The sequence below is a fragment of the Loa loa genome (assembly GCF_000183805.2).
Source record: "Loa loa unplaced genomic scaffold supercont3.7, whole genome shotgun sequence".
In the NCBI taxonomy this organism is placed as follows: domain Eukaryota; kingdom Metazoa; phylum Nematoda; class Chromadorea; order Rhabditida; family Onchocercidae; genus Loa; species Loa loa.
In genome coordinates, this window is record NW_018108187.1 from 314,812 (window position 1) to 327,288 (window position 12,477).

Consider the following 12,477-nt stretch of genomic DNA (forward strand, 5'->3'; position numbering starts at 1 on the left):
CTTGGCGTTGATGCATCGCTGCATTGCTAAATTATTTTATGTTATAGTTATCGTAATTGTTTGTGCTTATGCGTCCCCAACTTCTCAATAAATATTAAGTCCGTTTATTTTTTTTTTCTTTGAATTTTTTTTTTACCATTGTAATGATAAGATTGCGACTACTATTATCAAACACTCAACGGATAAAAAATTTCGTCTCCATTTGGATGACACTTGAAGAATAGATCAGCAAACTGTCCAGGGAGAAATTGCGAGCAAGAGTGAATCTCGAAAACGGACGCATAAAAAAATGTGTTTAGACAGTAGCATAATAATCTACCTAGTCGACAATAGTGATCTTGGTTAGGCCGCTACTTTTTATTTTTCAATTTCAAGTTATAAACTACTCAGTCAATTATTTCGTATCAAATATTATGTAAGATGCGGGCGATAAAAAAGCTTTCAACATGATTTTTCGATACCAAAAAAGAAAAAATCATTTTAAAAGATCCAGGTCCTTCTGTACCTGCCGATCTTTGATTTGAATTCTAGCATAATGCATTTTTTATAAACAAAATTTCTCATGGTCATTTTCAGGATGAAAGTCGTTCTCACTAATTTACGGTTACTTTGGTGTCAGATGTCAATCAATTAATAATTCGGAAGCTCCGCAAATTCATTTGAAAAAGGCCTTGAACATAACAGAATTAGTCCGAACTTTTTGAACGGAGGCCATAGAGCATTCTCTATTGGAAACTCAGAAAATCCCACCTCATGTTTTCCTCTTTTAACTTGAAATGTCAAATAATCTATCTGGAAATAAATTTCAACAAATTCAGGTACGAACCGGCGATCGAGAACTTCTTGACCTGGTAATAATTGATGTACTTAAGTCGATAGGACAAACTCAATTACATCTCACAGCAATACACGCACAGTCCATCTATTTGATACCCAAAAGAATACCGTACCTTACAATTGTGCTCATTTCTCTCTTCAACTTATCTCATATGAATTTAAAACTCACAATTGCTTTTTAGACAACTCTTGCACAACTATCAGCTGACCACACCGCTAAACATAAATGAGCTTCTAGGTTAAGTATCACTAATTATTGTTTAGCTCCATCCAGAACTATTAAGCTCATCGGATCATTTAGCATGATTCATAGCCTTGTGCTGTTAAAAGAGGCTTCTGATATGTACCAATAATAATATTTTGAAGTCAGTTCTTGAATCTGATAAGTTTGGAAAACAACTAATTTGCAGCACCGTTTATATATCAGGAAATGCCAAATTTGTATTTAAGAGGCACTGCACAGAACCAACAGCTTGGAACGGTAGTTTCGATGAATCAGTTCGCTTTCAGAACTTGGACTGGGCCATGCAAGACACTGGAATTAAAGAGATTGAATTACAATTTTTTGAATGATGCACCTGGTACTATATACTATATTCAATTGGAGAAAGATAACTTCCGTCGAAGACATACATTTTACATGCAAAAAATTCTCTCCATTTATGGTTCGCTATGTATTAATTTGCATTTATACAGATTGGATTACACAATTTGAATTCATATTTGGCAACTTTTTTGAAATTACCTCATGAGAAACTCTGTAATCCCTACCGTCAGTTCCTTTATCACTCATTTTATCACATGAAAAATACAAAACTGTGAACTGACTGAGACAATCAATAGCAAAATAATTCGCTCAAAATTGGCCAGCACAAGGATTGTATACTTCGATAAAAAATGAATTTCTAAAATGTAAGGTTGGAGACATCTGGCAAGTCGTATAAGGTTTTGTTTCTTAAGTGTTATTGATTGAGGCCATTTGATAAGATCACAAACTAATCAGGTACTTTTTTCGCATTATCCTTTTCTATAGTCCAGTGATGTATTTTCGATCTTAGCAGAAACAGTTCTAACAATATGAGATTGCAATCAAGAAAATTCACTTTAAATTTTGTTAAAATCGGTTGAAAAATTAGAATTCCATTATGCTTTAAAAAATAAAAGGATTATGAAGGTGACTGGTCGCTAACTTCTCAGTTTTCGCTTTCCATCATTTGATGCCTAGATTTTAAGTCTTCAAGTTCATACAAATTTCAGATATAAGACTTCGATATTAGTTTAATCACTGAATTCAGATGCATTATACAGCTCACATGAAAGTTACACGATAAAAGGTTAGCAAAGAGTAATTATGAATGAAACGAAACATCACGATTATGAGTTCTTTTTGTTTAGGCATTATCATTAATGACTCACTCTATTCACTAATTTACAATGCTAACGAAAATCCGTTGATCTAATTCCGAAGGAGTTGTAGTGCCAATAAGGAATGATTAGGACTTATTGACTTGCGTCTCACGGAACCTCTCTGAATAAAACATATAATGAAAAATGTAACAACAAATACAATAAACGACAAAACTACAAGACAAAACCAGCATAGATGACCGCATAGACTACCAGCATCACTCGTAAAATTACGCTCCTTCTCTACATCGAACATTCGTATTGTGACAAGTTTCAGGTCTGAATGAAGTAACACAGACAATAAGTGTTCCCTGGACTGTATTACTTTACCGACGATGTTCAAATCAAGATGATTGGCTGGAAAATTCCGAAATTTAGAAAACTACAGAAATTGCAAAAATACTACAGTTGCTTCTGCAAGACACTAAAGCGCTTATTCGTTGTTAGAAAATGGTGTACTTTCTGCATCACTTTACCGATAATGTTAAATTCTCTGAACGAGGAATTTCAAGAAAGTTTTATACTGGAAAACTAATCCTAACTGATCATTTTAATAAGACGTATAAATGATAACCTTGCAGAGATGCATGAGCAGTAGCATTCCTTAGCACAAGGAATGTAATAAAATTACTTGGTGTACCGCAGAAAATAGTACCAACCAATACATTTTCCATTTCCAGCGCATTATCAAGATTACATTGAATAGCTGTAGCGCATTCTTCGTTGATCCAGCGAGCTAACGCTGCTCGAATTGTATTCGCATTGATTTTAAGAATCGACGGACAGTCGAAAAATTCGACATATAGCCACCGTGTGCCATTCCTCGCACCATTTGGAAAATACTCAAAAAAGATTACATCAGTTATGAAGAATACGGCAAATAATGATAATGAGAGTTCGAGAGAAATGATGAAGGAGTTCCCGATCCGACCTTTGCTCATTTGGCTGAGATCAGGGTGTAAATAATCGACGAGCAATATTATATATAACGCTCACAATATTGCTCATCCCTTTTTAAATTAAATTCTAGAATAAAACTTTACCAGTAAAGTTTTAGGAATAGGAACTTAGTCCGAAGCTAGTGAGAAATCACCTAGCAGTAATACACCGAATTTCAAAAGATTTGCTCAAATTCCAACTTTACGGTAAAACAAACCTGAGTGGCTCTCGTTTCAGTACTGATTATATATAACCAGATGAAGCCCAATAAAACGATTATGGGCATCAAAAAGCGAAGGATGGCAACAGAACAAATATCAAGAGGGCGGAGGAGAAGTGTCACGCCTTTTAGGGGACACTTTACGGTTTGATGTGGGAGGATGCGCATTGTAACATATTTTATGAAGAGGTGGAGGTGGTGAAGACAGTAGCATTAACAGCATTAGTAGCAACGTTTTGTAGAGGACGTTGCTATATCATTAATGATTATCTACGATTGGCCGTTAACATACCACTTTTATATTAATTGTCCTTTCCTTTGCCATTTGCAAACAATCAACTATCTTAACCAGTCTTTAAGTTTTCTCTAAATTTATCTGTAGAATGAAATATTACAAAAAACCCAGCGAATTACTGCAGCTGAAGAATTTCCAATGACGAACAAAAAAGAACATACGCAGGCTAATTTCACACAATAACTTACGGAATAAAAAGTCTGTAAGTGTTACAACTAAAATTATCGCGACAAAGTGCTGTTTTGTAAATAACAAGAATATACTGAAAGAAATTGATTCCGAAAATCATTTCCCAAATTTTTAATAAGTGTTACTGCAAAGAAAAGTAGGCAAGAAATCCAGAATATACTGCGTAGTGTGGTCGCAACGTTTGCAATACATGGGTCTTTTCATCGATAAATTTAAAGATTTGAAAAAAGACTTACAGATAACGAGGCGATCATAACTTAAGAAATATGAAAATTCCGTTACTAGCAAGTAACTTCCCGACCAAAATCAATGATTATATCGTATTTTCGAGCATTACACAAGGAGAAAAAAAAAAAACAGATGCTTTACGAAAGGTATAATTCTTTGATGAAGTGATGATCAAACCGGAAGCAAATAGTCTAGGTTACTAAGACTTGTTGATTATAATCGCATGGCCCCGTGCTATCAATATTAGTACCAAAGAGTATCATGAGGAGTAAGATAATGTCCGTGCAAACTATGATTTTAACAATTTCAAAAAAAGAATATCCAGCATCACTAGCCTGAAGCAAATGTGAATCTTTATATACATTCTAAACAAATAATATAAATTGATTGAAGAAACCTATTAAAAGCCAAAATTACAGATCAAAATTATGATCAGTAATTATACAATAATCAATTTTGGACAGCGAATGAGCTATGCAGAATGTTGGCTTTATTTGAAAAGCTTGCAAATATTGCGTTGACCTTAGTGACTTAGTCCTTCCATTTTCTCAAGCCAAATCCATAATCTTTCCAGTAGGAAGTTGGCCAACGATTCGCGCGGTTCGTTTCAAATGGTGCTGGGTAGTCCTAGAAGATTTTAAGATTTTTTTTTCAAACCCAAAAAATTTTACCGCCTTAAATCCCAAGAATATTGATACAAATAAAACTTCTTAAACGAAAAGAATGATGAAGAAATGTGCAAGGAAAGAAAAAAGCTGTTAATTCAATAGCTCTCTGGTTTAATCTTCAAAATCTCTTTTGAAACTAATCAACAGAATTTTCAAACCAACTTCAGGCGGTCTCCATTGTACAGCAATAGGATCATCAGGGCGCACGACATGGTAATATTTCCGATAATAAGGCATAGCTGAAAATTATTGAAAATAAAACATAATAATAAATGCAATAAGTGTACTGCTTTAAGGTATTGCTGCAGTCAACTGAAAAAAAAAGTCAGAAACAGATCTAAGATCTTAGCACTATTTGTAGCGTCAACGTTTAACAACGTTATGAATTCTTCATGACTAAGATGAACAACAGAGTTATGTCCATAATATACTGAAATGTTACATGAACTATGGCACTTTAATTCTTCCCACTCTCCATTTTATGATGACTAACAATACCTATATAAAAGAACAAAAATTCTTGGCTCGATGTAAAAAATACGAATCCAACACTTTACAACAGCTTGAAGGACAATTTGAGTAGATTTATGCAATGCTGTGGTAAATAATATTTATGTGCCCGACGTGAAGCTTGATATACCGCGTAACAAAAAGTCAGTGTGTTCCCTCGAATAATATAAAAGCTATTTTATCATCCAGCAAAATTTAATTCAAAGAAATACTCACAATCATATCCCAAGCCGTACTTGAAGATATCATAGATGACAACAACAGTCATCGGAACAAAACAAAATACAACACCAACGAACTGAAATGACTCAATTGAAAAATTGATATTAACTATTCGAAATCTGTAAAGAGACTACTTTGTTTAAAATGAAAGTTTAAAATGTCCTACAAAAAATAAAGTGTAACGTTTGAGTAGCCGTCTTAAGATAATTCATCTTACTGCAAACACAATAAAAAATTAAAGCAGTTTGACTAATCAAGCATGTTTTTATACAACCATCAATAGTGATGCGAATAGTGAAATGTGTGCAAGCCTGTGTATCTTTCTTAAACGCTGATGTGCAAAAATATGATTGCTTGAAAATAACTATAGTGAAGCAGAAGTCTGCTGAACCATCGCTTACATGATTCCACTCAATTATTTCGATTAAAGTGTTTATAGCACTTTTTGTCAGTCATGGAAAAGGTAGACAACAAAAATCTCACATGTACGGGCCAATTATTCCATACCCAACGGGGATATGAACGGGCAACTCGTGTTATCCTTATCCATCTTGATGCCACCATTCCTGGAATATGCCACTTCTCATTAGTCGCTGGTTTAACTTTATACAAAAACGTAAATGAAAGAGAAAAGTAAGTCGAATTAAATCAAATCGTGGGCCAAACGTTTCACTTGCGCGAAATTTTTCTTATCAGATATAACAAAAAAAAAAGAAAAATCAAAAAAGAAAAAAGAAAAGACCGATTCCTGCAAAAAAGAGACGGCAGAGAAGCTGGGCAAAATTCTCTAACAACGCAATTTTGATAAATAAGAAAAATTAAAAATCCAAATAAGGAAAAACCACTAAAAGGAGCATCTCGATATCTCTACCACAGTCAAATAACGACTGAGGCTAAAGACCTCAACCTGAGGTCCAATGTCTACATATTTAACCACAAAACTTCCCTTCCATATGTTTATCAACCTTTGCTAAACTCTCCTTCTCTATCTTCTTTCTCAATCTTAATCACTGTCATCATTACACTACGTTTCCTTAACTTCCTAATGGCACGCTCTCTCATAAACCTCCAACACCCCCACCCATCCCTGTTATGTCTCTACTCCAACACACCCAATCTCCACTAACCACAAAGATAAACCCTCGAACCCTTCAGCTCGAACGGATCGTTGCGTATAGGTGCTATGCCACGTTTCATGAAATTGACAGTTTCATTTTACAATGTGGATGAGAATCGAAATCGGAGGGAAGGAAGAAGAGGAACATTAACTCGCGAAGTATATTTTGTTATATATAGACGACTGTAAGTACGTCACTAAGCGTACATAGTTGTTGTTTTCAAACACTTTTAAATAAATAACGAAGAATGAAATTGTTCTGAAAAAAGAAATTGTTCACTTGGTTTGTTTCAGTAGTGGAATTTTGTTTTATACCATTGATAATTTGGCAAGGAGATGGGTATTGTGAATGCCACCATTTCAGGAGATTCAACTAATCCTGTCTTACATGACCATTTAAAAGGAATCTGACCTTATTATTGATTTAATTTGCCCAAAGACATGGCAGCTTCAGACCACGCTGCTGGTGCGGAAATTAGTAAGCTAAGTGGTGGTGATAGCGTACACAGTTGGAGAGATACTCTTCCGGCCTCGATGGTTTCGAAAAGTGAATTAAGCATATGGAGTGTGCTCAAAAAATGCATGGGGAAGGTACGAAGTATTCATTTGATCACTTTTTTTTAGCCCTTAATTTCATCTTTCAATGATAAAAAAAGCACTTCATCATGTGCGGAAATACGTATGTTGTAGGATATAAGTTTGAAGTGTTTAGTTGAGTCAGAAATCCTCAGCTAACATTCAGTAACAGCATAACTGTTAGATCTTTTTCAGGATTTAACGCGAATTTCTGTGCCAGTAGTTTTCAATGAACCACTTAGTTTCCTGCAGCGTCTTGCTGAATACTTGGAGTATGCAGAATTACTAGAGAAAGCAAGTAAATGTGAAGATACTATTGAAAGATTTGAGGTGAAAAGATTCGAGCAAATTTTGAAGATACTGACAATTTGATATAGATTGTTGTTTTTTTCGTGTCAAATTTTCATGAAAAAAGTTTCCTCTTGGAATTCAAAGCAAACATGTGAGCTCCGTTTGATTAGCAGAATTGACATATGAAGATCTTTTCATGCAAATGATTTTTTTGACAATTTTATTCACACTCTGGATTTGAGAGGGATCACAGCGCTGTAATACTGAAATTTTGTAACTTAACAAGCTTTGTAGTTCAGCGAGCTTTTGTAGTTTAACAAGCTTTCTTAATCAATGTAGATCTGTTACAGTATGTTGCTGCATTCATTGTTTCATCACTTTCATGTAATTATATGCGGCTATCAAAGCCGTTCAATCCCTTGTGGTTTGAAACTTATGAATTGGATCGGTAAGTTCTTTATAAAAACGAATTTGAAGGTGAAGAAATCTCTTCGTCATCCAGTCCATTTCCGAAGAAATAGATTATAGGTTCCCCTTATAATCAGATAAACATGACGTTTCATATATTGTGCAGTAATCAATTTTCCAGAAAATTTTATCGTCCTTATTTTTGGTAGGGTCTTAGTACATAAATTACCATCTCAAGAATACTAATATATTTCAAACTGTTAAGTGAGCTGTGCTATAGAAGATATCTTTCCTTTCGTTCACAGCGAAAATAAAAGTATTCAGTAGAGAACAAACTTGAGGAACTAAAGAGCTTTTACAAATGAAAAAGTGCTCATTTTTGTCTTCTGCTTATTTTTTTGCATTTGTGTTAATCTTCCAGTTTTGCAGAAGTGAAGAAAGTGGTTATCGGTTCATTGCCGAACAAGTAAGCCACCACCCACCCAAATCTGCTTTTCATACTGAATCTAAAAGTTATGAATTTGATGGTGTTGTTTCACCACGATTGAAATTTTGGGGAACATGTATTGAGGTGCAACCATCAGGGAGTTTTCAGCTAAAATTTTTGGAGTTCGTTTTTCTTTTTTCCATTTTTTCCAGCAGTTCAAAACCTTATAAGTTACACAAATGGTATTGCTAACTTATTTCGAAAGTAATCGCTATTATTTGCTTATTCTAATTGTGTTATTTCTTTTCAGTCATAATGAAACTTATACATGGAAAACACTGAACGTAACGATTCATAATATTGTTATGGGACAAATGTATATACAATTGGTAAGTTATGTACCAGTAGTTCCCAACCGGTAATCCGGGGATCACAAACGATCCACGAGAGCAGTGGCGCAGTTGAGTAGAAAATAGGCGAGGATTATTCTCATCAATGTTTGATAAACTAATACGCGAAAAGTTTTGGTTAAATTTTTTTTTCAGATTTCTGGAGTTTGTTTCTCTTTTCCATTAGCACTTTTTCCAACAGTTCAAAATCTTATAAGTTACATAAATGGTATTACTAACCTCTTTCTAAAATAATTGCTATTATTGACAGAATTTATTATTTCTGAACCTCGTGGTCCCTGCTGCAAATAAAAAAGTCAAAGTCGTCCCTGATCAAAAAATGATTTGGAGCCATGGTTATGTACGATATATTTCTAATATATTGGATTTTTCACAGACTTCTGTCTTCAAAGCGGCGATAGTTTCTTGCCAAATCTTGTCACATACAGTATCTTTGTACTTTTACCAGTTTTAAAATGATCTTAGTTAATATGAACTAAATATTTTTCCAGGAAGGGGATCTTCATGTACAATGTAATACAGGATTCGAATGTAAGCTGTCTTTTAAAAATAGCGATAACGGGCCTTCGAGACAGAGTACCTTCTTTCAGGGATGCATATCAAAGCAGTTGGTTTATAGTTCTGAATTCGAATCAATAAGATTTTTGCTGTCTCATCTAATTACTCTTTGAAACCATGTTTTTTTTTTGCCTTTGTTAAGTCTTGCAAACTTATGACAAGTTTCAGAGGAAAAACTCTAAGAGCAATATATGGGAACTGGACAGCATTTTTTGCCACGTGTGAAATTAATAACTTTGAATTCCGTTTCGATGACTGGTTGGAAATTGGCAAACGGTTCTTTCAAAATTCTTCTGCTCCGGTAAGGTTTATTTTTCACCTAAGTTATTTTATTATTTTTATACTCATCGATATCTTTTGAAGCAGATTGAAAAACCTTTATACCATTTTACCGGAAAATATTGAAGTAGAAATTATAGGAAGGTATACCCTTAATTCAAGGATCGAAATTGATATGGAAGAGTCGTCCTCGACCTTCGAATTCATCTGCAGTAAGCATTTTTCGAAAATTGAATTAATCCAAGTGTCTATGAGAGTATTCTCGTTCAAGTTTTTTTTCTTTTTTGAGCTGATTTTATTTAAAGTAGTCAATATTCCAACCAAATATTTTCAGATGTATAATTTTACTTCATTCACATTTCTTTTAAATGATCCATCTGGCATAACGGACTTGCTACCTCCGACTGATAGTAGACGAAGACCTGACATACGCTTGTTAGAAGCAGGCCAAGCAGGTTGGCATTTGTCCTTCTAAAAACATATTGCAATGCGGATTTGTATAAATATTTCCAAAATATTTGTCATTTTATGCACATTAGAAAATAAGATTGTGATTACGCGACCTCTTTTGAAAACTTCAGTTATTTATATCATAGTAACAACATCTAACTATTTACCATTTAACTAAGTTTCAGCTACTTTAGCTTTCTTAGCTAAATTCTTTCCTTCTTTAGAAGCGGCTGAAAAGGAGAAAGAACGTCTAGAAGTTAAGCAAAGGCAAGCTCGTGCTTTAATGAAGAAGACAAAAGAAAAACTGCCCAGGTAAGTCTAAAACTACACGAGAGAAAATTTAGTGCCAATCAATAACTACTGTCTTTGCTGACCATTCATCTGAAGTGGAAAATTTTTGGATTAAAATATTGATTTTCAAGCACTTGCATGTTCGATCTGATTTCTGTACTACTTTTTAGATGGTTTGAAAAAGTGCATATAATTTCGAAAGATCAGCTGTTGTGGTTGTTCACTTACAAATATTGGAATCGTGAGTATTGTGACTGCGAAGATATTTATTGAAATAGATAATTCAAATAATCTGATGTTGGGACCGGTTGAAAGGTAGAGGAGTCTTACAAAAAAATTCGTAGTTTTAAATTTCAGTAGGCATTTTATCCATTTGGAATGATAGCAGGACTTAAATTCACTTCAGAGTCGTAATATTTATGAGCACTAGTTTTGATTAATACCAACCTGAAATATTTTTCAGTTATTGATTTCTTTAGCATCTTTTGTTCACTGCTTTGTAGTTAGGTTTCATCTGGCGATTTGAACATATAATATTCTATCATCTGTTAACACGAATTCGCTATTTCAAGTTATTTCTTTTTATAGCAGTAATTTTATCTAGTCAAATTCATTCCACTACAAGTACATTCATTGTAATTTCCGTTTGCTTACGATAAAATCTAAAATTTTCCATCTGCTATGTTTCTTGATTGAACACTGCACAATTCGAAGTACTACATTTCTGATATTTAATTTTGGAACTGCTTTTGATCTCAATGGATAACCAGATTATTAGTGTCCTAGATCATGCGTTCTAGAGTATCTAAGCTTTTGCGGCATTTGGCTGTGTGGTCTGTTTCCACACTTTTACGAAAAAGTTGCTAGATTTAATGTTTGATCTCTGATTAAAATTATTCATATCAATATTCAGTTAACGAAAATTTAATCAGGGATTAAAATTGTTTATATTAACATTGTATACGAACAATTTGTATACGCCCGAATATTGATATGAACAATTTTATCAGAGATTAAAATTATTTATGCCAACATTCGGTTAACATTCCGGATAGCATATTCCGTTAACACTTGTTGCATAGTTACTATGTCGAAACTGAGTCATCCTAATAACCACAAAACTTTAGGGAGATTCAATTTTGATGTTGGTCGGAACATCTCAAACATTTCAGGGATATCAAACCAACTTAGTGCACCTGGTTCTTTGAATTATTCTGAAAATGCTTATTCTCTGAGGTTTAAAGCTTCTTCTTGATTGATTCATACAAAGTGTGGGTACTGATATATATTATTGATAGTTTCAGTCAGGCTTTTGAATCAAATTGCCTATATTCTGAGAGAGAATGTTTGGTTGCTAAATACAGTGATATTCATTCATAATTTAATTAAATTTCGATTTCGGATTGAGATACTAAATGATCCGAGACAAAATTTGTTCTGCTGATTATTGTGACCAACGAAGTTCAGTGAAGCCCATCTGTTTTTGGGTTTCAATTTTCTAGGAGGTTATTAAAGAGATTTTGATGGCGCTTTCATTTCTAGGAGGTTATTAAGATTTTGATAGCGCTTTCATTTTATCTCCAGTTTGTGATTCTTTTACTTGTTATTATTTACATAACAATTTGTAACATAACTCCTATTCATTTTGGTTGTTTGCCTTACAGAGCCATTTAATGCTTGTTATAAACAGTAAACAATCAGGAAATCATATTTAATCGGTGGAAATCAATTCACTTTTCCGGTCCGTCCCACTCTTTGCCTTATTCGTTATCCAGCTTTGCAAATATTGTTTGACTCCAAAAATCTGCACCGAAAAGTCGTTTTTCATTAATTTATGGAAAGGTAATCTCCTATATATAATGCTATCAAATTGTATTAGTATTTTAAGTTTTATTTCTGAAGACTGAATACATTGGCTGAGATTTTTATGGCCTTCATCAAGAGTATTTATAGTAAAGTTTCTTAACGCGACTTTTCTTGTGTGTATTTGTATTTCACCTTTTTATTCCTGCTTAGATCTTCTATTGTTTTGTTGCAGCTTTTCATCAAAGGAGATGGTCAAACTAATATTGTCAAAGTAAGGTTCTGAATCTGAAAATGAGTCGCTTTCATACAACTGTTTTTATCAGGCCAAAACTCTACTTTCACAATGAAT

General features: G+C 33.8%; 4 protein-coding genes across 4 annotated transcripts; 2 read left to right on the plus strand and 2 right to left on the minus strand.

Annotated features, from left to right (window-relative positions):
* Window positions 1-818: 818 nt before the first annotated feature.
* Window positions 819-1,552, plus strand: LOAG_03320 (hypothetical protein; the record flags this gene model as incomplete). The annotated part of the gene is made up of 3 exons (XM_003138857.1): window positions 819-946; window positions 1,020-1,075; window positions 1,248-1,552. Coding segments are annotated over 3 exons (489 nt in total), but the record flags the coding sequence as incomplete, so codon positions are not given.
* A 741-nt stretch (window positions 1,553-2,293) lies between these two features.
* Window positions 2,294-3,469, minus strand: LOAG_03321 (hypothetical protein; the record flags this gene model as incomplete). The annotated part of the gene is made up of 3 exons (XM_020446288.1): window positions 2,294-2,601; window positions 2,819-3,086; window positions 3,401-3,469. 3 exons carry the CDS (start codon window positions 3,467-3,469, stop codon window positions 2,294-2,296), a joined length of 645 nt encoding a protein of 214 aa, XP_020303348.1.
* A 1,177-nt stretch (window positions 3,470-4,646) lies between these two features.
* On the minus strand, window positions 4,647-6,079 carry LOAG_03322 (hypothetical protein; the record flags this gene model as incomplete). The annotated part of the gene is made up of 4 exons (XM_003138859.1): window positions 4,647-4,742; window positions 4,946-5,022; window positions 5,510-5,591; window positions 5,999-6,079. 4 exons carry the CDS (start codon window positions 6,077-6,079, stop codon window positions 4,647-4,649), a joined length of 336 nt encoding a protein of 111 aa, XP_003138907.1.
* A 643-nt stretch (window positions 6,080-6,722) lies between these two features.
* LOAG_03323 (hypothetical protein) lies at window positions 6,723-10,595 on the plus strand (the record flags this gene model as incomplete). The annotated part of the gene is made up of 11 exons (XM_020446289.1): window positions 6,723-6,791; window positions 6,997-7,223; window positions 7,404-7,947; window positions 8,337-8,516; window positions 8,645-8,723; window positions 9,236-9,351; window positions 9,471-9,603; window positions 9,722-9,793; window positions 9,916-10,036; window positions 10,256-10,343; window positions 10,493-10,595. Exons 3-11 carry the CDS (start codon window positions 7,892-7,894, stop codon window positions 10,593-10,595), a joined length of 948 nt encoding a protein of 315 aa, XP_020303349.1. The 5' UTR covers window positions 6,723-6,791; window positions 6,997-7,223; window positions 7,404-7,891.
* Window positions 10,596-12,477: the final 1,882 nt, after the last annotated feature.